Source organism: Clupea harengus, chromosome 14, assembly GCF_900700415.2.
Source record: "Clupea harengus chromosome 14, Ch_v2.0.2, whole genome shotgun sequence".
NCBI lineage: Eukaryota > Metazoa > Chordata > Actinopteri > Clupeiformes > Clupeidae > Clupea > Clupea harengus.
The window spans coordinates 9,192,480-9,215,959 of NC_045165.1; the positions used below are offsets into that span (position 1 = coordinate 9,192,480).

At 48.1% G+C, this 23,480-nt stretch overlaps 1 protein-coding gene across 2 annotated transcripts; it reads left to right on the plus strand.

Moving 5' to 3' along the window:
• The first annotated feature begins 22 nt into the window (after positions 1–22).
• trappc12 (trafficking protein particle complex subunit 12) lies at positions 23–22,266 on the plus strand. 2 transcript variants are annotated; one of them, XM_012819512.2, is made up of 12 exons: positions 23–130; positions 714–2,022; positions 2,605–2,721; positions 12,526–12,639; positions 13,717–13,855; positions 15,269–15,381; positions 15,530–15,602; positions 17,731–17,804; positions 19,498–19,596; positions 20,063–20,166; positions 20,497–20,584; positions 21,300–22,266. In XM_012819512.2, the coding sequence occupies exons 2-12, from the start codon at positions 736–738 to the stop codon at positions 21,540–21,542; spliced, it is 2,451 nt and encodes an 816-aa protein (XP_012674966.2). In that variant the 5' UTR covers positions 23–130; positions 714–735; the 3' UTR covers positions 21,543–22,266. The 2 variants fall into 2 exon arrangements, with proteins under 2 accessions (XP_012674966.2, XP_031436355.1); XM_031580495.2 differs by lacking the exon at positions 23–130 and adding an exon at positions 160–383.
• The last annotated feature ends 1,214 nt before the right edge of the window (positions 22,267–23,480 follow it).

Genomic DNA, 23,480 nt, shown 5'->3' on the forward strand with positions numbered 1-23,480 from the left:
TAAATCTTGATGAGAATACACGAGTCATTTTAAGCGTAGAGATTTGTCCCATCTCAGACACCATCTAGACTACTTCCTGGTATTCCACGCATGCGTACTTTTGCACCGCTGTCATCCTCCTCAAGCAAAGGTAAATGCGATTGTTTACGCTTTGATTAATGTCGTATGACTGCTGACGATTATACAATATTTATTCATTTTAAGTTCTTATGGAATTATTAGTCTATATCACTGTCTGTAACTCTCTTTTATTCGGAAATCTATAGTGTTGACTAACCTGTCAGAGGCAACGTAACGTATCTAGCATTAGCTAACAGTAGTAAACGTTAGTTTGAAATTCATCACCAAGGATTTAGAGATCTTGGAGTAAAGTCAGTTTAAAAGTATGCTTGAAACAAAGAATCACATTTATGCCACAAGCCATATGCGCTTTATTCTTTATGTGCCTTTGAACAATTTAGGCAAATCATGTATGAAGCTAGCCATAAAGCTCGCTAGGTGATGTAACAATATCTGGTTGAAACAAGCTGTGAATACTACAGGGTTCTAGTCGAATAAATGCTCTCAGTCCAAGGCTGTTGGTAGTGTTTTGTTAATGGAGGGATTTGTAAAATATCGATGCAATGTTTCAATAACCTGTAGGACTAGATGGGCGTTGTAAGCCATTTTCATTTGTTTCCCTATTTCGTTTGTTTACCACTGACTTTTCTTAGATCTTGCTGACAGGGCAAAGACATGGATAGTAGTGAGGGTCCCGCTCTAAGGCCCGTGACGTTGGATATCACTGAGGTGGCTGAGCCTGAGAGGCCCCAGGATCCAGTGTCTGCCCTAACGGAGGCCAGTTCATCCTCCACTTTCCCAGCCACCGATGTCCTCTTCCCGGAGGAGAGCATTGACCTTGGCGGGGAGCCCTTCAGCTCTCCCCAGGATGACAGCTTGGCTTCAGGCAGCCTGATGGACAAACTTAATGACCAGATGATGGAGAGTGTCATGATCTCAGACTCGCCTAATAACAGCGAGGAGGATGATGTGGTTCCTATGGACTCACTGCTGGAGCAGTTTGAGGAGAGTCAGACACCAGAATCCAAAGAGCCCGATGGGGAGGGAGTGGGAGAAAAATTGGAACCTGAGTCCACTGAAGAACAAACCACGACTGAAGTCAAGATAGAATCACTGGATGACTCCTCTACAACTGCAGAGGAAAAGGTAGAGGAAGAGAAGATTGAAGAGATGAAAGAGGAAGAAACAGAGGAAGATGAAAAGGAAACTTTCGCCTCTGTCCAGCCACCAGAAGATTCACCCAGCTCCGGTAGTCCCGAGGCCCAGGAAGTCACGTTGGGAGCTAGCCAGCTGACCACCAAGGAGGAGTCAATCCCGGTGTGCACAATCTTCAACCAGGGGCAGCCACCCAAAATGCTGGTCCCTGACGGCTTCCAGCCCACGCTGGTGAAATCGCCCAGCTTCAGCAGTGTCAGCGTGAACGCTGAGACACCCAGTAAGCTGGCGCCCCTCGTGTGCCAGCCCAGCCCCAGCCTAAGCAAGTTCTTCGCCGACGTCAACGTCAACCCCGCCTCAGACTTCTTCGACTCCTTCACCACCTCGTCCTCCTTCATCTCCGTCAGCAACCCCAACGCCGAGTCACCCAAAGCATCCACTACCCCCGAACACCAGGTCTCCTCCTCCACAGGCTCTTCACTGCCCGTCGCGGCTCCTCAAGAGAGTACCACACCCGGCTCCTATTTCTCTGCCCCCCCAGCAGACAGCACCCCAAAGCCCCCTCCGACAGGCCCAGCCGAAGCCACCCCACCGATGTTCTCCAAGCTGCAGGCTGTGTTCTCAGGCAGCGACGACCCCTTTGCCACGGCGCTGAGCATGAGCGAGGTAGACAGACGCTGTGACTCCTGGCTACCCTCAGAGGAGACCAAGAAGGTGCTCGTGTCTGTGGCCGCCCAGCAGGTCAACCCTATGTACGTGGAGAGGGAGCGTCTGTCCATGCCGGGACTGAAGTTCGACAATTTACAAGTGAGTTTACACACAAGGTTGTATAGTTATCGTAACGGTGTTAATTATCGGACGGCGTGTGTTATCGGCAAAGGTTTGCGTTGTCATGTTAACCCATTATTAAACCAAGCATATCGATTGTTAATCCATTAATAAACTTAGCATTTTGATTGTTTAACAGAATGGCCACTGTCCGATAACTGACATAGCTACGCTAAGATTTTAGTTATACACTAAAGTGGTATTTGATGGTACGGTATGAAGTTGAGTTGGTGTGCATCTTTTATAATTGTTTTATGTGGATATTGTTCTCAAATATGCACCAATCACCACATAAAGGCTTCTAAGTAAATGTACATTATGGTTATCAAATGACAATGCCTAATAGAGCATTCCTGGCAGTTGTTAATGCTGACATTGCTACTAGCTTCTATGGCTGCAAGAGACATTAGTTTCATCTCTGCTGAAGGCCTAATAGGGATGGCATCATGCACTCAGGATGTTGTAGTTAAGGAATAGATATGCAGTGTCACAGCTGGCCATTGTATAGCCTAGTCATAGGAATGTGATGGCCCAGCTGGTGAAAGGTTCCTGTTGTTCCAGGGTGATGCAGTGAAGGACCTAATGCTGCGTCTCCTGGGAGACCAGGCAGCGACAAAGAGGCAGGTCCTTACTGCCAACTCCGTGGAGCAGTCCTTCCTGGGCCTGAAGCAGCTAATTGTGAGTCTCGCCGAGCACTTAGTTTACTGTGATATGGGGGCTGTGATTAGTGTGTTGCACAAGGTGAATGTTGCTTGCATGAATAGATGCTAATTTTGGGAGGGGAGGGGTTTTGATTTTCTGCTGAATCACCTTCCCCTTCGTGTGTCCCTTTCTTTTTTCATCTGACATTGCGTACATATGCCGTGTTATTTTATAGTTTGTTCCCACAAAGACTCACATTTCTCCATGTATAATGCATCACAGTTGTTTTTTTTTTTCACCACACACAAAGACTGACAGGGGGTCCAAAGCAGCTGCAACCACTGTTTTCACACAATCATGACTTACTATTTCTATTGAACATTACGATTTCCTGTTCTGGCCTACAAGAAAAACTGAGACTGCGTAATGCCCTTGAATGTGTTCCAGCTAGTTTGAAGTGTTCTTCTCACCCCAGTGTGGGGAGAAGTGTTGCTACATGGGGCCACCGGGGGGGTTAGGGGAAGGGCTGAGAGCCGAACTCCCCAGCTGTGGCCCGCGGCTCTTGTTGGGTTGCCTCGCCGCGCTGCCCAGGAGCAGAACTGTCAAACAGACGCGGGCACTCAAGCCCAGCCCTACCCACTGTGCCCACGTCCTTCTTACAAGGAGAGAGAGAGTGGGGAGGTGTGTGTGTGTCTGTGTGTGTGTGTTAGTGATTGTGTATGTTTTGGGAAGACAGGCAGAAGGGCAAAGACCGTGTCTATGTGTAAGACGGGGAGAAGGAATTGTGTGTCTGTGCCTGTGTGTAGTAGAGTGTGTGTGAGACGGAGAGAGCAGTGTGTGTGTGGGTGTGTGAAAGGGAGCGAGACAGAGACCGACAGAGATAGAGAGCCTGTTTGCCTGAGACCCACGCCTGCTGATGTGTTGCCCCATCCCAGCAGCGTCCCCAGTGGGCCGGTCGGTTCTAAATCGGTTCTCCTCCTTCCAGCCCCTCGCTCCTCACTCCGGGTCGGCCTGGCGGCACTGAGGGCTCCACTCTCCACATGAGCATGGCACAGGAATAAACAGCTTGTCACTTTTCTGAGCGAGTCTGGCTCCAGTTTCTTAAAACGACCAATAAAATGGCCACTGTTATAGACGCAGCTCCCTACTCCAATTACAGATTCAGCTGGATCTGGCTGTTCCTGTTGGCTGGGCCCTTTAGAAGGGATGGAGGTGTGGAGTGGCTCGAAAATGTTGCTGTCATTTTCTGCTTCAGCTGTGTTGCTGGTGCAGGCCTCAGAGTGTGTTTGGGGGGGGGGGGGGGGGGGGGGGGGGTAGTTGTGCATTGCCAGCGGGACTGTTTCCTTCAGTGCGCCTTTAATCAGCAGGGGACGAGCCGTGACCCAAACGGCACCCTGACCCGCTACTTGGTATTTAAAACTCCAGCTACGAGCATAGACAGAGAGGGAAAGAGAGGGAGAAATGGAGAGAGAGAGAGGTGGAAGGATTGAGAGAGAGAGATTGAGGAGGAGGAGGGCGGAATGGAGGGAGCGAGACAAAGATGGAGATGTAGAATCCAGCTGAGAGCATGTATAATGCATAGTTGCTGTGTGCATATTTCAGAATGTCCTCTCGGGCCACTGCCCACACAGTTTGGAGGCACACACTCGTGCAGTCACACAGACACAAGCATAAACACAGGCACACACCTGGCCGACGCAGACAGCCAAGTGTGCTCTTGCCCTAGCCACGAGGGAAAAGACCTGAAAGCACACACGCACACACACACAAACAAGCACACACACACACACACACACACATGCACGCACACAGACTGCTCGACTGCCAGGCTTAAAATACTGCCCTGCGTCGGAGTGTGTGTGTGCGTCAGCGGCGCGGATATGAGCGTGGGTGTGTGCTAGGATGGAGAGAGAGAATGAGAGAGGACAGAGAGAGAAAGCTAGAGGAGGACAGGAGGCGCATGAGAGAGGACAGAGAAAAAATGGAGAGAGAAAGGGAGGGAAAGAAAGAGAGAGAGAGAGAGAGAGAGAGAGAGAGAAAGGGAGGGAAAGAAAGAGAGAGAGAGAGAGAGAGCACAGACAGGAAGGTTGAGATGGAGGTAAGTAAATGTCAGTGGGCTTTCGCTCAGACAGACAATGGTCCCCACAAGGCAAGCTTCTCCCTGCGAATGCACAGGGACAAACACAGGCATAACAACGGGTCGATGTATTGATCCCGGTACTGTTTCGGGCATGGAGAAACAATGCCATGCTCCATGTAACCCGAGCAGTACAGCTGGTGTGTCACTGTATCAGGAGGGGCAAGAGAGCTGATTCTGATGAAGTGTTTCTGTCCAGGCTGACAGTGATTGGGTTCATTTTGAACAGACTGTCATTTCATTTCATTTGGTTTTTAATCAGAATGGAGGCTCTTATTCTCTGGTTTTTCATTAGGATTTCAGGTCTTCCTGCCTGACATGGGAAAACGCTCTCCAGAGACCGAGTTTTCATGCCAGCAAGTCTCTTGTTTCTATGCCATCACGTAGTGCTACTAGCATTGATTGTGCGTGTGCGTGTGTATGTTTGAGTGTATGTGTGTCACTTGCACATATGCCTTCATCCTCCTCATGGTGCTGTTCCTCTGTTTTGTAGCTCAAGGCTGCATCTAGCCTCTGGCTGGTTTGGGGTTGATGGTAGTGGTGCTAATAGGGGTGTGTGTGTGTGTGTGTGTGAGTGAGAGGGTCTCTGTGTGACAGTATGCACCCCCAGATCACCCGACCCTGAGGCGGGCACGCATCCGAGGACTCTCCCCTGACTCATGGTGGTTGCTGGTGGTGAGTCACACTGCGGCTGCAATGTGTGACAAAGCAACATGCCACCACAGCCCCTTAGCAGAGAGAGAGAGGGAGGAAAGGGAGACAGAGGGAGAGAGAGAGAGAGAGAGAGAGAGGGAGACAGAGAGCATGATAAAGAACGATAAGCCTCTACGGCAGAGGAGACCCAGAGCTCCAAACAGATGCCGTGCTTTCCCTCCATCTCCCATCTCGGCAAAGCTTGAGACACGCCAGCATCTTCACACGCCCACACACACACACACACACACACACACACACACACACACACACACACACACACACACCCCAGAGGAAGTCTGATTGTGTGCTAGCCGCACGGTCACATCTCATTGCCTCAGCACGCGTTGCGCAACATGTTCCGAAAGCCACTATTTGCCGTGCTTTCCCAGTGGTGCCATTTCCTTTTCTGTGAGGCTGTCTTAAATAATCCCCACCGAGCGACAGCCCAGCACGGGTTGCGTCTCTGGGAACAAGCACATCAGAGGCTCTTTGTTAATGTTGCTGTTTATCTATCGTGGGGTTTTCGTCAGCTTGGCAGTGGGTATACCTCGGCGCCTGCAGGGCAAAATGTCCATTATGTGTGCATCTTTACCCAGCGGGCACGGGCGGCCAGAGGAAGCTCTTTAGTCCACCTCATGAATTGCTCCCGGGCTCTGGGGTGTCGCTTCGTGTTGCCTTGTTTTTTTGTTTTTGTTATTACGGCTCTGATTCTATAGTGTACTTGGTCCTAACATATGGATCCTTCAGAGATGCAGGAGCAGAGGAGAAAAAATGAAATAGAAGACAGTGTTTCCCCTAGGTTTACAGCTTTGGGGGGGGGGGAGGGAAAACATTTTTGAGATAGTTGCGGCCTAAAATCGTGATTTCGCGGGAGCTTTTTCGATGAAAGTTGCTGTGTTTTAAGGAGTTTGTTGCGATGAAATTGCCGGAGGAAGTGAAAGTTGCGATAAAAAGTTGCGAATTTTTCTCTTTGTAATCTTAATTGTGTTATTTGTTGAAAAATAACTGATTTAATAAACAAACATTCATTCATCAAGAACAAAACCATTGAGAAATGGTCCTCTAAATAACCATGCCAATATGCCAAACAAAAGATAACCAGGACTACAAAAATGTAGCAAAATAGGCTTTACTTATCCACAACCAGAGGCGAATCTAGGTTCCCACATTTGGGGGGGGGGGCTAGGCCCCTGGATAAAACCTATTCTTTTTCTGTGACCTAGCAAAAGTAGGTGGGTTTGTGGGTATGCTCCCCCATAAGAATTTTTGGAAAATATCCTTCTAAATAGTGTCCTAAATAGTGTCCTCTCGATAAATTAACACATTTAGATTTAAAATATGGCACAACAATAAACATATTGAAGACATCTGCTGAGATAGGTGTTAATTATACTGTAGCATGGTAGGGATTTGCAGCTCAAGTGAGTAGGTTAACGTTATAGGCTAAAATTCACTAGCTAGTTATAGCTGGTGGAGCTACTGAGTAGGGTAGCATACCCACAGGATCAATGAACCGGCATGATAAAAGAGAGCCACGACATCTATTATTATCTCGTGATGATTTAACCATTTCGTTTCTTTTAATATTTTAAACTTCATGTGCTATACCTTTATATCCAGCAGCTGACTATGGCAGATTTCACCAGCTTGGGTCGGACAGTGGCTCCCAGTCTGTTTACTACTAGACGTTATCACTGTCTGTCTGCCTGCTCGCGAGGCTCACTCACTCACGACCAAGCAGAGCCTTGCGCTTGCCACCACAGTCTCAAACAGGCGGGATTCCTGTGCTACTCGAGACTATTTTATTTCTAAATCTAAAAAATAAACAAAATAATTCCACTAAATTGGTTGTTAGGTGTGAATTTGACGATCTCAAAAATGTCCTATCCACAACGAAGTGCACCTGTTGACATTACAAAAGGACCATCAGTAAGACTGAATAAATTGTGATGATTGTCTCAGCCTTCACATATGACGGAAAAAAACCAGCCTGTGTCACTGTGATCTGTCTCGTCATCTGACGTCCTGCCTGCGTTTCTGCCGTTCTCATTCTATGCTTATCAATCTGTTTTGCTATCCTTGTTTATTTATTTTATCCGTAAAGGTGTTGATGTTGTTCAATTTCATATATTAATTTAAATCGTCAAATTTCAAGTCATCCATTCTTCAACACTAGCTGCTACCTCATCTTCAAACAGAAAGTAACGTTAACTCTCCATGGCAACAGCTCTTGAGGGTTTGGAAAATAATCGGATTTATTGCTTCCTTCATTATTCACAGAAAAATAAATAATTGTCATTACATTTCATGTTACATTTCGTGTACCAGACTCTATGTAAAAAGGGCCACGCACAACTCGCGGAAAATGATAAAAATGCAAGCCAGATCTATTTTTGAATTTTCGGTGCAGACCTGGGCATACGTTCTGCTTCCACGTCTCGTGTAGCCATTCTCATTGGGCCTCATTCTCGAACATTTTCTTAAGTGTCTTCTTACGGACTTCGAAAGACAAACCTAAGAAAAGATGAACGCCTGGAAATGTGTTCTTAAAAGCTTAAAAGTGTCCGTAGCTGTGCACTGATTCTTAAGCCCAATTCTGTCCGCTGGTGGGAGTGTGCTCATCACCTGTGTGTGCGCGCACGTGTCTGTGTGTTTGTGCGCCGTGCGCGATACAGAGAGCAGAGGAGAATTGTAAACGCATGACCATGTAGAGACAAAAATGACATGCCGTCGTGTAAATAAGATAAATAACATAAGGCTATTTATGTTGTTTAATAAAAGAACAAGCTATAGACATGTTCTATAGGAAAGGTAACCTTAAATGACTTCCGTTGTGATCTGGCGCTTTTTAGAAAATAAAATTGAACAAAATTAACTTGACCTTCCAGGGGGGGCGGGGGTGTCGTTGGGGGGGCGGGGCGCCCCCCTAATATAATGGTAGGGGAAACACTGGAAGATGAGAGGAGAGGAAAATACCAGGGATAGGAAAGAAGAGAGAAGAAGAAGAAGAAGAAGAGAGGACCGGGGGAGAAGACAAAGGGACTGCATAGAGGACAGGTTTAGAGGGGACACACAGAGACAGAGACGAGGAGAGTCAGAGGAAGGGGTACGAGGGGGAAAGACCCAGAAGAGGAGCTCTGCTGACAGCGGGCTGCTAAGGCAACTGTCCTTGGGAGTGTGAAGTCTCCTCCGCTATGCAGGACGGCTCACAGCAGGGGGAGACATTTTTTTTTTCCTCCCGCCTCCTGCAGCAGTCTCTCCCCCATTACGGGCTGATGTAGGACGAGGCTCCCCTCACTGCTTCAACCCCTCACAGGCATACAGCGCAGCCTGCAGTGCCCCATAAACTGCCTGTAGCGTTGGTGCTACAGAGAGGCGTCTAAAAAGCCAAACTGTGTTTCTGCTGAATGATTCAAAAATGTTCACAGGGCCCTAAGAGTCTCGGAAAAGATATTTTTCACGCCCAATTTCATTTGAAATGTGATATCAGAGGTAAGACTTCAGTGCGAGCCCTAACACTGCTCGAACAAATCCATGTTTCACACAGCTTACTGTACTTTCCACTCGCTCGCTGTGTCCTTAAACCCACATAGGAAATCTGAGCCTCGAACTGGTGCAGTGAGTGTACAGCATGTTGCTGCAGACTTAAATATGAAGCAAGTTGCTAAGGCAGAGCAAGAATGAGAGTGTGTGTGTGTGTGTGTGTGTGTGTGTGTGTGTGTGTGTGTGTGTGTGTGTGTGTGTGTGTGTGTGTGTGTGTGTGTTTGTGTATCTGTTTACAGGCATTTCAAAACCCTTCTGTCGTTGAGACTAAGCTGAGTCTGTGTGCCCACCTGTGCAGCCCAAGCTGAGATAGGCTCCTGCTCCAGATAGCGCCTGTTTGTGGGCCTATTCTGTTGTTGGGCTGGGAGCCTCTGGAGCCTGTGGATCCTGTGCCTATTCACTTACTCCACGTTAGCTGACACTAACAGCTGACTCGTCACGCGGGTGTCTATCTCTGCCCTGCCGGCCCCCCTGTGCCTGCTGCCTCCCAGCCCTTTGTGGCTCCGCTTACCCTTAGCTCAGGTGAAGGCCAGCCTAAATTAAACTGATCTGTGTGTGTGTGTGTGTGTGTGTGTGTGTGTGTGTGTGTGTGTGTGTGTGTGTGTGTGTGTGTGTGTGTGTGTGTGTGTGTGTGTGTTTTCTTGAAGGTGGGCATGGAAATAGGGAGCTCCCCATCCTTTGTGAAAGCCGTTAGGTGACATGCATGAGCGGATGAGCTGAAATGGAGATAAGCTGTTGTGTGTGTGTGTGTGTTTTGTTTGTGTGTGTGTGTAGTTTGTGTGTGTGTGTGTGTGCTCCTGGTAAACCTGCATCTTTCTGTACAATTTTGCAAAACATTTTGTGCAAGGAAAGGAGACTTTTGGAACCTAGGATTACTCAACCCCCTGCATTCAGTCTGCCACATTTAAGTAACCCCCCCCTCTCCCTTTCCCTCATGAAATATTACACATCACAATTGAGGCCTAATTACGGTGAGATGATCTTCTCAACCTACCCTCATTTTTAGCCAAACTATTGCCAAGACTCAATTGTCTCCCCGATGCAGACCAATATGAAGGCATCCATTATTAATAACCCCATCATGCGGACCTTCCTACCTGATCGTCCGTCACTCGATGAATCTCATTTTATTCATCCCCACACCTGGCACAAGCTGATCCATATTTAATGTGTTGGGGGAAAGAGGGAGGACCTGGCCTAGAGGAAGCTGCACCACCACCACAGCAGCAGCAGCAGCAGCAGCAGCAGCAGCACATGTCAGGCATGCTAAGGTGCTTAGCGTCAAGCGTAGCGGTGCCTGAGAAGAGCTCTCTCTGCAGAGGGCTGGCAGTAATGAGTCTGATCTGAGTGTGTGTGGCATGCAGCAATTGGTGGGTGGTGTGTGTGTGTTTGGGGGGGGGGGGGTGTATAGGGGTTGGGGTGAGGGGGGGTTGCAGTTCTGGGGCTGAAGTGCGTCTCAATTATGGTGCGGCTAAGCCCATCACGAATGGCTGACACTCGTGGCAGCGCGGAAGGTTGGACTTTGATGTGAGTGAGAGGGGGAGAGGGAGGGAGGGTCTGTGTGTGTGTGTGTGTGTGTGTGTGTGTGTGTGTGTGTGTGTGTGTGCGTGTGTGTGTGTGTGTGTGACGGTTGAAAGGGCTGGAGGGAGGAATGAGGAAGGGAGGGAGCTGGAGAGTGGCGCATGCAGTCCCCTGCAGTGAAATGCACAGGCTCCTCAACAGATGCCGCTCTGGTTTTCTTTCTCTCTCTCTGTCTCTCTTTCTCTCCCTCTCTCTCTCTCTCTCTCTTTCTCTCTGTCTCTGTCTCTCCCTCTCTCTCTCTCTCTCTCTCCCTCTCACTCACTCTTGTTCTCTCGTTCTGCAGGCTCCCACTGGCTTCTCTCTCCCCTCCCTGTTTTCTCCTCTGCTGTCTGTCTTCCCTCTCCCTGCTGTGTTCTCTGCACCCCCTCTTTTCCCCATTCTCTCCTCCACGTCCCCTCCTCCTGTCACCATTGTTTTGTCCTCGCTCCTGTCCCCTCTGCAGGTTACTCCTCCACTTGCTTCCCTCACATTTTTCTCTTTCTCTCTCTCTTTCCTCTCTCTCTCTCTCTCCCTCTCTCTCTCTCTTTCCTCCCTCTCTATCTCTCTCTCTCTCTCTCTCTCTCTCTCTCTCTCTCTCTCGTTCTCTCTTGAACTGCCTTCTCGGGTGCACACCATATAAGTCCAAACAAGTTGTTATGTCATTCCTGTAAATGTTCCGTGTTTTAATAAACTGATCAACATGTATCACACATGCCTCTCAGATAGAACTCTTAAGGAGTCAGTGGTGTTCATTGTGGCTGTTTCCTCAACTGCTCTTCCTTTGTGATGCTCTGTAGATGTATTTTATTTTATTTATTTCATTGTTTTTGTAGATGGATTTATGAGGGCTTTGTTGTGGGCGGGGAGTGTGTGTGGAAGTCTCCAGAATGCGCCCCACATCATAATGGGCCCACATTTCCAGTCCCATTGACTTTTTTATGTTCTGTCTCAGTGGCTGCAGCTGCTTTCGCCCGTTTCCCTGCCAGTCGTTTTCAGCTTCATTTCTCCCCCTAATTAAGATTTAGAGGCACGGAGGCCAGTGACAGAGAGCGAGAGAGCGAGGGAGGGAGGCAGGGAGGGAGGGCGGGAGAGAGAAGGTAGAGAGAGGGATTAGATAGATGTAGGGAGAGGAGATGCATGTTATATAGGAGAGATAGCAAAAGAATTAGAAAAATGTGCAGGTAACCTGAGAGTGAGTGTTTGTGTTTGTGTGTGTGTGTGTGTGTGTGTGTGTGTGTGTGTGTGTGTGTGTATATATGTGTTACTATGGCGCGTATTTGTAAGGGAGTGAAGAGGAGTGAAAAGACCGGAGGTAATCCGCAGAAAAAGCGAGTCCAAGCTTACAGCTGAGACGAGACAGTAAAAAGGTTTGCTAAGAGTGTGGCAAAGCAGGTGATGGGGAAGAAGGGAACAAAAGATAGAGAGAGGGAGAGGGGAGAGAGAGGAGAGAGGAGAGAGGAGAGAGAGAGAGAGAGAGAGAGAGAGAGAGAGAGAGAGAGAGAGAGAGAGAGAGAGAGAATGAGCCAAGCGAAGAGGGATCCAGCCCGTCAGAATGACAGGCGCAGGCGACATCTCCTCCAGGTCGTCCCGCTCGGCTGGCCAGGCCTCTCGCAGGTCGCCCGAGTTCCTGTTCGAATGCCGTCCTCCCACACGCCTGCTTAAAAAGCCAGTGCTTAATTAGAGGTGTAGTCGTGATGGATGACGCGGGTAGATCACCGGGAATGGCCGCACTGACCTTCATCATTGCCTATAGAGGGCCAAGAACTCGCTCTCTCTCCCTGACTCACACACACACACACACTCAAACACACACTCAAACACACACACACCCTCCTTTGGAAGCAGCTGTTGGCTTAATGGGTTCATTTCTCCCCTCTCACCTTGTGTGGCGTGGCGACCCCCAGAGCACCAAGAACTGGAGGGCAGCCGTGGACCTGACGGGCCGCCTGCTGACGGCGCACGGACAGGGCTACGGCAAGAGCGGGCAGCCCACCAGCCACACCACCGACTCCCTGCAGGTGAGGAGCCCGTCGGGGCACATGGGAAATGTAGGCACAGATGAGTAAGGAGATGTGGTGGGCGAACTGATCTTGGGGGGGAGAGGGGGGCTTGTTTTTGTTTTTGTGCCCCCGGCATGACGCTAATGCACGCAGACAAGTGCCCCACACATCAGAGAGCTGCAGCACCACCCTGCTTTTTTATTTTCCTCCTCTCCATATCACACACACTGTTTCTCTCTCTCTCTTTCTCTCTCTCTCTTTCTTGTCTGTTTATCTATCACTTTTCATGTCTCTGTGTGCTACTCATTAGCATGCACACACATAGGGGCATGTACACACACACACACACACACAGCCAGGCCCACATAACAAGCACATATAAACACAACAAATTCTCCTGTATGAGACCTGTCCCAGAAGAGCACTGACACTTCCAGCTATATTTGTCACAAATGATCATCCCTTTGCAGTCTCACACACACATGCACACACACATGCACACACACACACACACACACTTACACACACATACACACACCCACGCATGCTCTCTAGCCACACGCCAAACACACATCTCTGGCCCCTGATGAGCCGTGCGGGTGTGTTTGAAGTGTCCTGTAGCAGAGCGGAGAGGCACTGGCAGCGCTCAGCATCGCTCTCCCCCGGCCCAGCACCCACACAGGCCACCAGGGGGGAGCGGAGCGGGGGGAGGGGGAGGGGGGCAGATCCCCACGCACCCAGGATCCACTCATATCAAAGAGACCTAGTCTCTCTGATGTTCCGGCCTCATGTGGCACTGCGCCGCTATTGTGTTTGCATGCCTTTGCATAAAACAGTCTAAATTATGGGGAGTTGACCTGTCAATTAAATAAAACGTGCTGAGAAAAAAAGAGAAATGGTTAGCTTTTTCAGTCAGCCCTGCAATCATTTCTGTATGTATCCTATTTTTGCCATACCTTCTTTTGTAAGTGAATGATGTATCATGGATTTGAGCACATATATTAGCCTTTTGCTAGCTCCATTTACAAAACTGCATGCAGAGGCACATTTGCTGTGGCTTTGTGAGTCCATGTTGTCCTGTTTTCCCCCCTGCAGCTCTGGTTCGTGCGGCTGGCCCTGCTCACCAAGCTCAGCCTCTTTCAGAACGCCGAGCTGGAATGCGAACCCTTCGGCAATCTGGACCTGCCGGACCTGTACTACGAGTACTACCCGTCCGTCTACCCGGGCCGACACGGTGAGTACCAGCCAGCTGGCGTCGCACGGTGCCCGCCAGCGCCCGGCGTCCAGCTGTAACCCTAACCCTTTGCCTCTGCTCCCGCTGGCACCAACCGCTGTGCCCTCCCCACTGGGCGTTGGGTTGGCAGTGCAGTGCAACACGATCAAAGCACCCTCCAGTTACAGCACACACACACACACACAGGCACGCAGTCTGCATGTTGGCAATGCAGTGATGGGCTGAAGTACAACCGCTGCTAGGATACATGGGGAGCATCAAGGCAGATATATGATGCTGACGGTGTAACATGAATGCATTAAACAACAATGAGAATGGGATGGGGCAGGAGAAAGAGTCCCAGGCCACCGGGTTGGTGACTCTGTACCACACTTGTCAGTATATTTTGTAATAATGGCTTTAATAGGTGGAGTTCAGGCTGTGATTTGCTGCATTGATGAGCAGCGGAGGCCCTGAAGCGTCCGACCTCAGCACATACATCATGTTCAGTAATGAAAACATTGTGCTTTATGGATATCTGTTGGAAGATATCTCTCCAAGCTGGCATCAAAAGGCATAACCTAGTGGAGGATTTCATTAGTTTGGCCAGTAAAAAGACCCCCAACTGAATTCAGTTTGCTTCTGTGGGATTTGTGGCCCGGTTGAAAATGCAATGTGTGTGTGTGTGTGTGTGTATGTGTGTGTGTGTGTGTGTGTATGTGTCTAACACCAGGTTTCTTTTGCATGCTTGTTTTTTTATATTTACAATCGGTGTGTAAAGGCAGGCAAGTAAATGCAAATACTATCAAACACATTGGTAACACTTCATGCCAGGACGGGTTAGATCTGCACATTGGGCAAAATGGGTTTGCTTTTTTTGGCTTATTTTGCCGTGTGGAGCTTCTCCTGCATTGTTAAACTGGTGATTTCTTAGCACTTTCGCCTGTCTCTGATGTCATAAAGGCGCGACTAATCATCAGACACGACTTCAGACACGAAGGCCAGAGTTTGTGGACTTGGGCTGAGATTATCAAAGGTGCCTGAGCCCCGTAGACAGCTGTCGGAGCCTGTGCCGTATCAAAGAGTCTTGCCGGATCAAAAAGAATGCTGAGGCAATGTCTGTGCTCTAGCCTGGAGGTGGAGGGCTCCTGCAGCCCTAGCAGTGTGTGTGTGTGTGTGTGTGTGTGTGTGTGTGTGTGTGTGTGTGTGTGTGTGTGTGTGTGTGTGTGTGTGTGTGTGTGTGTGTGTGTGTGTGTGTGTGTGTGTGTGTGTGTGTGTGTGTGTGTGTGTGTGTGTGTGTGTGTGTGTGTGTGAGATGTGTGTGTGTGTGTGTGTGTGTGTGAGCGTGTGTGTGAGCACGCGTGTGTGTGTGTGTGTGTGTGTGTGTGTGCTTGTCTGAAAGCTGACTGCTTTTCCTCTCGCCCCGTTGTTCAGGTTCAATGGTTCCCTTCTCCATGCGTGTCCTGCACGCGGAGCTGCCTCAGTACCTTGGGAAGCCCCAGGAGTCTCTGGACCGGCTGCACAGGATGAGGACTGTCTGTCAGAAGGTGAGACACCGACCATCAAACACACACACATGCACACACACAGACACACAGGCATACACACACACATCCAGTGCCTCACCCAACAAGTGCAAGGGTATCTCTCTCAGAGTGTGAACTGTTTTCCTGGGCGTCTCTGGTTTTCTGACAGATCTTGGATAATTTAGAGGAGGGCCTGGCCGAAGATGGCAGCATGATGAACCTGACTCAGGAGAACAGGCAAGGTAAGGAGGCGCGCCTGGAGCCCTTTTGCATCGAAAAATGAATGAAAGTTTGCCGGTGTGGAGGTCCACTTAAGGTTGTTAGAGAGCAAACAAGGGCATCAGCTGGACCAATTTGCCAAGGTAACCGAATGGAACACCGCGCGCGTGGAGCCGGACCACTAATTAACTGTCATGGTTGTTTGGCGGAGCGTGTTTGTTTTTCAGTGGAGGGGTTGCATTTAACAGGCAAGTAAGAGAGTGAACCTCCTCAGCTGAAGTTGTTTGCGAGGAAGAAACAGTTTCAAAACAAAGGGGCTGGCTGGCACGCTGAGGGAGCAGAGCCTGGCACGTCACAGACCAGTCAAACGGCAGGAAGAACGCTGGGGTCTGTATAGTCCTCTGCCCTCAGATCATGTCTGGAGGGCTATAGCCAATTAGATTTCTTTTGTACACATTTTCCAATAGCGCAACTGTTTCCAAATTGCTGTCATGTTTCCTTTTATATACAAAGGGTATATTAAATAGGTACTGCACCTTCTTGTCATTGGAAGAGGATAAACACCCAAGTTTAGACATTGTCTGAACAAATGCAATCCTATGCAAAAACCTAAGTGAGGCAGGAGGTCTGATTCCATGTTGACATTGCTTGTTTTGAAAGAAAGCATGTATTTGATCAACGGACCCTGTGGGAACGATAAACCAGGTGAACACATCAGAATCCCCCGAAGCTTGTGGCACAAATCTCATCAAACAGAAAATGTATGGACAGCTTAAGACATTATACAGTGATGGCACTCCCTTCCCTGCCCCGACCCCCCCCCGGCGCTCCCCTGACACCACTCCCATGCAGACAGGAGTCGGTGCTTCCAGGACCGGAGATGAGAGACCAGCTCCCACGTCGGGCAGCCTGGCGCCACCCCCGCTGCGGCCGCGCACGGCTGATGTGCGGCTCGATTGGGCCTCCCCCCCCCCCCCCCCCGTCACGGGCACATGTCTCGAGAGGAGCTGCCAAGTGCCGACAGCACCCGCGGCCCTCGTGCTGACTGGGGCTGCTGCCTAGTCTCGCTCCTCTCCTCTCCTCTCCATCCTCCTCTTCCTCCTCTTCCACCCTGCCCTGGCAGTGGGTCAGAGAGAACCCCGGGCCGTCCGGCCCACATGGAGTTTCGACTGGACCCGGCGCTTGGGTCGCGGCCCTCAGGCAGGTCCAGCAGGCTAATGAAGAAGGGGTTGGATGGATGTCAGCGAGGAGGGAGGGAATGTGAAATGGAGGGAGGGAGAGAGGGAGAGAGAGAGAGAGACAGAGAGAGAGACAGAGAGAGAGAGGTCAGTCTGCCATGCTGCAGGGATGCTGCAGTGAATTCAAAGCAATTTCTGCTCTGCTGGGAGATCTCAAACTTACCATTTGAATGATTTTTTTCTTCTTCCTTCTCATCCCTCTCCTCTTATTGCTTCCTTCTCTTTATCGCACCGTTTTCCACCGCACTCCTCCTCTTGTATCCCCTTGCCTGTTCTCCCCTTTTCCTCTGCTCCTGTCCTCCTCTCTTCCCCTCCTCTACCTCTACTCTGCTTCTCCTCTTCTCTCCCCTCCTTTTTCTTTCCTCTCCATGACTGCTCTACCGACTGCAGTCTTGCCTCATTGCATATCTGGCAGCAGATGCCTTCTGGATCTGCAGCCTCTCTCTGCATTCTCTCCCCAGCTCCCTCTTGATCTCCAACAACAAAAGACATAAACACACACACACACACACACGCACACGCACACGCACACACACACACACACACACAGACAAACACACACAGACAAACACACACAGCGAGAGACTCCTAAATATGCGAACAGACATAGCAACTGATGAGGGTGTGTTCAGCAAGCAGCTTTTGTGGCGGAGAGAAGCGGACTGAGTGAGAGTGTCGCAGTGTGTTCGCACTATAATTCCCTCGCCCAGACAAATAATTAATGGTTTCGGGGGGGGAAAGGGGGTGTCGCTGGTGGTACTTATGGAGCTGGGGGGGGGGGGGGGAGTACAATTTGCCACCCTATGTCTCTGTGCTTAATCTGCGCTCTTTCTCTATCTCTCTCTCTCTCTCCATGTCTCTTCTTTCTACCTTTCTCTCCCTGTTTTTCTCTCCCTGTCTGTCTGTTTTGCAGCCTCCATTCAGTTGTGGAGGTCACGTCTGTGCCGGGTGATGTACTCCATGGCAAACTGTCTGCTAATGATGAAGGTACGTGGGTGGTGGTGTGGACTGGGAGGAGGAGGGCAGCAGGGAGGTGTGTGTGTGTGTGTGTGTGTGTGTGTGTGTGTGTGTGTGTGTGTGTGTGTGTGTGTGTGTGTGTGTGTGTGTGTGTGTGTGTGTGTGTGTGTGTGTGTGTGTGTGTGTGTGTGTGTGTGTGTGGTGGTGGGAGGGGGGCTGCAGCAGTCACTTACTACCGTATTCACTGGTATAAACACGCCCTGTAGTTTCCACCAAGTCTAAAACCTAATAGCGATACAACATGCTATGTGTGAGCACACATGTAAGAGCTGTCTGCATTCTCCAATTATCTGTTTCAGTTACACCCTTTGTACATTTTACAAGGCTGTTATTTGACTTAAGAACACCCCCCCCCCCCCCACACCCTGATGGTGGGTTTCTCAGTGTCGTTCCCAGAATGCATGCTGTGCTCAGAGAGGTCACAGCAACCCAACTGATCCCGACACCATTGTTTACTATTGTACACACATTGATAACACATTGATGTAGGTGGTGTCATTTGGTTTGAACACACACACACACACACACACACACACACGCATGCACACACACACACACACAGTTCCCCACTGTTTTGTCGAACACCTACAGTGGAGCGTAGAGGTGCATGCCAGTACACATACTTCAGTCAGCCTCCTCTCTCCACAGTAGCGACTCCCTGTGGCTCTCGTTGCTGCCGATATCAGATAGGGACAGATATAAAAAGAAATCAATCATGAGCAGCACAACAGCACACGAGTCATGAATAATTAAAGGACCTTTACGTTGTATGACTGCAGTACTAAAGGGTCAACATTCTTTTCCCATGCAGTTGTATCAGACTGCAGTCTAATTAAGTATCCCTCTGAGGGCATTTTCAGAACTTGTCATTGACATTCACTACTTAGCAACTAATAATATGCCATTCTATTTCATATTATTTCATTTTCTATATTAAGAGTAATATTACAAGCTTTTGCCAAATTTAGGAGAAAAGCTGGTGAGCGGTCCTGGTGACAGTGTTGTGGTGGTGAGCCGCTCTGGTGTTTCTTTGTCATAGCCTGACTGAAGGCTCAGTGTTGCTCATTCTCTGGCTCAGAGAGCCCCCTGCTGGCCAAGCCCTGGACTAACACATGTCCAACCACACACATATCGACTCGGGCAGCATAGATCACACCAGCAAACTGCTCCCATACTTTCTAAACATTCACATACTAAACATTGCCACATTGGCTGCTTGCTTATCAGGCCTTTTTTTCTGAGGCAGGCCAAAGAATCCTATAATATAGATTGCAGTGAGGCCCATTGTCTTGAATGATGGGCCAACCAGCAGTGTAGTTCAGCATTTATCTGTGCGTCCACATGAGTGATCTTTGGGAGCCACCAGCACCAGCAGCAGCAGCATCACGGACAGTCCCTCACCCCGACCCCCACATGACACATTCGCCCATGTGACGACCTGGGCCCATTGATTTATTTGTTCCTCTGTGCCTCCTCTCTCTTTCTCTCTCTCTCACTCTCTCTGTCTCTCTCTTTCTCTCTCTTTCTCTCTCTCTCTGACTATCTCTCTCTCTCTCTCTGTCTCTCTCTCACTCTTTCTTTCTATCTCTCCCCATCTCTCTCTATCTCCCTCCCCCATCTCTCTCTCTCTCCCTCCCCATCTCTCTCTCTCTCTCTCTCTCAGGACTATGTGCTGGCTGTGGACACGTACCACTCCATCATCCAATACGAGCCCCAGCAGAAGGTGCAGCTGCTCAGCGGCATCGGCCGCATTTTCCTGCAGGTAATTGTGGCCCCTTAGCCTGATCCCTCCCTTTTGTCCTCGTTCACTTAAACCAACTCAGCGCCTTTTACCCAGAACTTTTTTCTATTATTTTTTTTTGTCCTCTTCATGGAAACAGCACCAGGTGCCCTCTGTGCCACCCGGCCCTCGGTATCAGCCATGCTGTCCCCACCGGGGGCCTAATCTAAAATTGCCTCTTTTAATCAGGACTTTACTAACCACTCCTCAAAGTCTAGGGCTGTGGTGAAGTCAAACGCCATCATCATTTTACTGTGTGGAGCTTCTGCCTGATACCCAATATAACATGGGGAAGATAAGGTCTTAGACTCAGCCACTGTGTTCATCAGTTAGCTTGTGTTCCGCAGCAGTCGACTCAGATCATCATGATAACAGTAGACGGCGCTCAGTGAACCATGTGATAGTTGCCCCAAAGTGATAATTGTTTTGCTATCATCTTTATTATTAGATTGGGGACATTAAGACTGCAGAGAGGTATTTCCAGGAGGTGGAAAAAGCCTGCCAGGCAAAGGAAGGGGGGGAGATGCAGGATACTTCAGTGCTGATGAATAGGTAAGACCTATGTCTGTGTGTCTGTGTGTCTGTCTGTCTGTCTGTCTGTCTGTATCCATACCACAGGAAAATGACTTAGGGACACAAAGTCACACTATCACTCCATCTGGGCCTTGTGCAGTCTGACAGCGTTGATCTTGCTACCGGAGGTCACACCTCATTTATTGACTTGCAAATGTATTTTTACACTTTTGCCATAAGCTGAGAATCCGTGTAGCACTTGCCCTAACAGGGTGTGTTTTGAAAGTTCTGTTTTAAAAATGTTGACTTGAGTTGAAGGGTGTATGTTTTAAGTGTGTGATGATGTCTTTCACCCCCATGGCTCTCCAGGGCATTTGTTTACCTCAGTCAGAATAACTATTCTGAGGCGCACACGTGCTTCTCTGGTGTACTGAAAATTGATCCCAAGAACCCTGTGGTAGGTACTCAATCTATACTCATCTGTAAGATTTTGAAAACTTTTAAGCTTTACACGGGTGATAAGACCTCAAGAGCAGACTGAGCATCCAGTATTGGCTTTAGATGAGAATTAGCAGATTTACTGGATGTTTTCCCTGTACATTATAAACAGCCATCAGGTTTTTTTCTATTTAGATATATATTTAGAAATCTACAAAGAAATATGCTAGCTCTCTCAGTACAATGAAAATCCTTGCATTAAGAACATGCAATATACCATACTATAAAGAAGACATTTCAAAGTATTTATAGTATCAAAACATAGCATAGCATAGTATCACCTATTCAATGATTTGAACATTTCTATAATTTAAAGCAATTGGTATTGTATGGCTCAGCTTCATAGCAACATCTTCTGTTCATTTCAGTGCATGATACTCCTAGATTGTGACTACATGTAGCATTAATACATTGTCTACAATGTCTAAAAAGTTGTACCATAGATTAGCATGTTGACTGATTTGGGTATATGGAGAGAAATAAATTATATTTTCATCAGTCTGGAATATTGGTCTTGTGTTTGGTGAATTAATTGTATATTTGCACTTTCTCTATGTATTTCAATTACAATACTCTAATCACTGAGATGTAGAAATGCTAAAAGTGTTTCAGGTTAGTAACAGCAGTGTGTAACTGGTTCAAACACTCCTGTCCTCTCTGGCCTCCACCTCCAGGCCAACAACAACGCGGCGGTGTGCCTCCTCTACCTGGGCCGTCTGAAAGAGTCCCTGCGGCAGCTGGAGAGCATGGTGCAGCAGGACCCGGCGCTCTACCTGCACGAGAGCGTCCTCTTCAACCTTACCACCATGTACGAGCTGGAGTCGTCCCGCAGCACCCAGAAGAAGCAGGCGCTGCTGGAGGCGGTGGCCTGTCGCGAGGGGGACAGCTTTAACACCCAGTGTCTCAAGCTGGTCTAGGGGTGCCCCCGCCGCTGGCCAGACACGGGTTGTTCATGAAGGTCTCCCACACCAGGCAGAGAGCCAGGGCCAGGCAGGATCCCTGATTGGGCATTAACTCGCTTATACCACATGGGCCAAAAGGGTGCCAGCTCCCCTGGCCATCTGCTAGACCTAATGTTTTGGGGTTTTGTTTTTGTGTGTTTTTTTTTTTTTTTGTGTTGGGTTTGGATGCAACTGGTGGTCTGACTGACTGAATGGGCGATCAATTGGAGTGCTAATGAATGTGAGTCACTGAAGGCCAGGGAGAGTCCCTGTGGTCCCAACACATGCTCAGGCTTCACCAGTAGCAGCAGAGCTTTCTGGAGTGCAGGATGATCCCAAGACCAAAGCAAACGACCAATAGCAGTAAACCACCATGGAATGAATGGTCAAGTTGCATTTTAAAGTCTGTTTATTTTCTTGAACACTAAAGGGTGTAGTATTTGGTTTAGGTAAAACAACACATATCTCGTGAAAAAAAGGAATGTAAAGTATTTGTATGATCCAAAAATGTACATATTTTATAATAATGAAAGAATCAAGATTTAAGATCACCTCTTAAATTGTTATATTATGTGAATGATTCTTGAATGCTGGTTGCTGTTTACATTCTGTGTTAATCTTAATCACTATCTGTACTGTATGACAGTTGATTTTAGAAAAAGAATCATGTTCATCCAAATAAACTTGTACTGATCTTTAACCATGTGTAGTAGTTCATGAGGAACATGAAGTTGGCAACAGTGTTTGCACATGTGCAGTGGCTTGCAAAAGTATTAAACCTCCCAATAAGTCACAATTGCAAAAGATACTGACACATATTTTTCCCTTTCAGTATTTTTATTGTGAACATTTATGCTCTAGTCTAGTTTATGTCCAAAGGCAGAAGTTTTTTGTCTGTTTTCATTAAAAATAAATAAATTCTGAAATATAATACTTGCATAAGTATTCTAACCCCTGTGCTTTTGAGTTCCAGATTAAAGCAGGTAGCTAATTCACTAATGATACAGAAGTGCCACTTGTTTGACCATAACTGATCATAACAAGATGCCTATGGATGGTTAAAGAAGACATCTCCTAGATATGAAAATGACTCTAAGGGGCTCCAGGCAGGTTGTGTAATAACAGGTAATGGGAAATAAAGGCATAAATTCTACACAATATGACAAGAAACCCTGCTGCAATATCTTATGAAACTAAGGCTCTGGAAAGGGACTACCGATCAGAAGGACAATTACCCAAGGCAACACCGTAGTGGCTCAAAAAAATTAATAATCTACTACTATAGTCCAGGACTGCCACTTCACCAACCTTAATCATCTATATACATTTGAATGGGGAATACCACTGCAGAACAATGTGCAAAGGTGATACTGTCCCACTTCAGACTTGTTGACTTGCTGTAGGGTGTTGCAGAATATTTTCATTTTTTCTTTCTTTATTTTAAATATTTCTCTATTTTAAATTTTAGTAGACAAACAACTTGTTTAGCCTTTACAAATATACTACAGCATAAGTGTTTAGAATGAAAATACTGATTGGGAAAAAAAAATGTAAGTATCTTTTGTACACCAGAAAATGGTGATGACTTTCAGGGCCACTGTACTAATGGGTACCGATCCAGCTTGTTCTGGCACAAATTAATCCTTTAGCTAATCCTTTAGTGTGAGGACGGAACACTGAAAGGTTTGAGAAACACCAGATTCCGCAGGCCTAATAAACAAAGAAAGTGATCATTTGGATAACAATAACCTTGAGTTAACTGCATTATACACTCCACTGTGAGTGTGTGTGTGTGTGTGTGTGTGTGTGTGTGTGTGGTGCTGAGATCTGCTGCATGGAATACTGACACTTTACCATAGGAGACTGGAATTTCAGGATAAACCGGAAAGATCCCTCTCCACCACAGCAGCATTC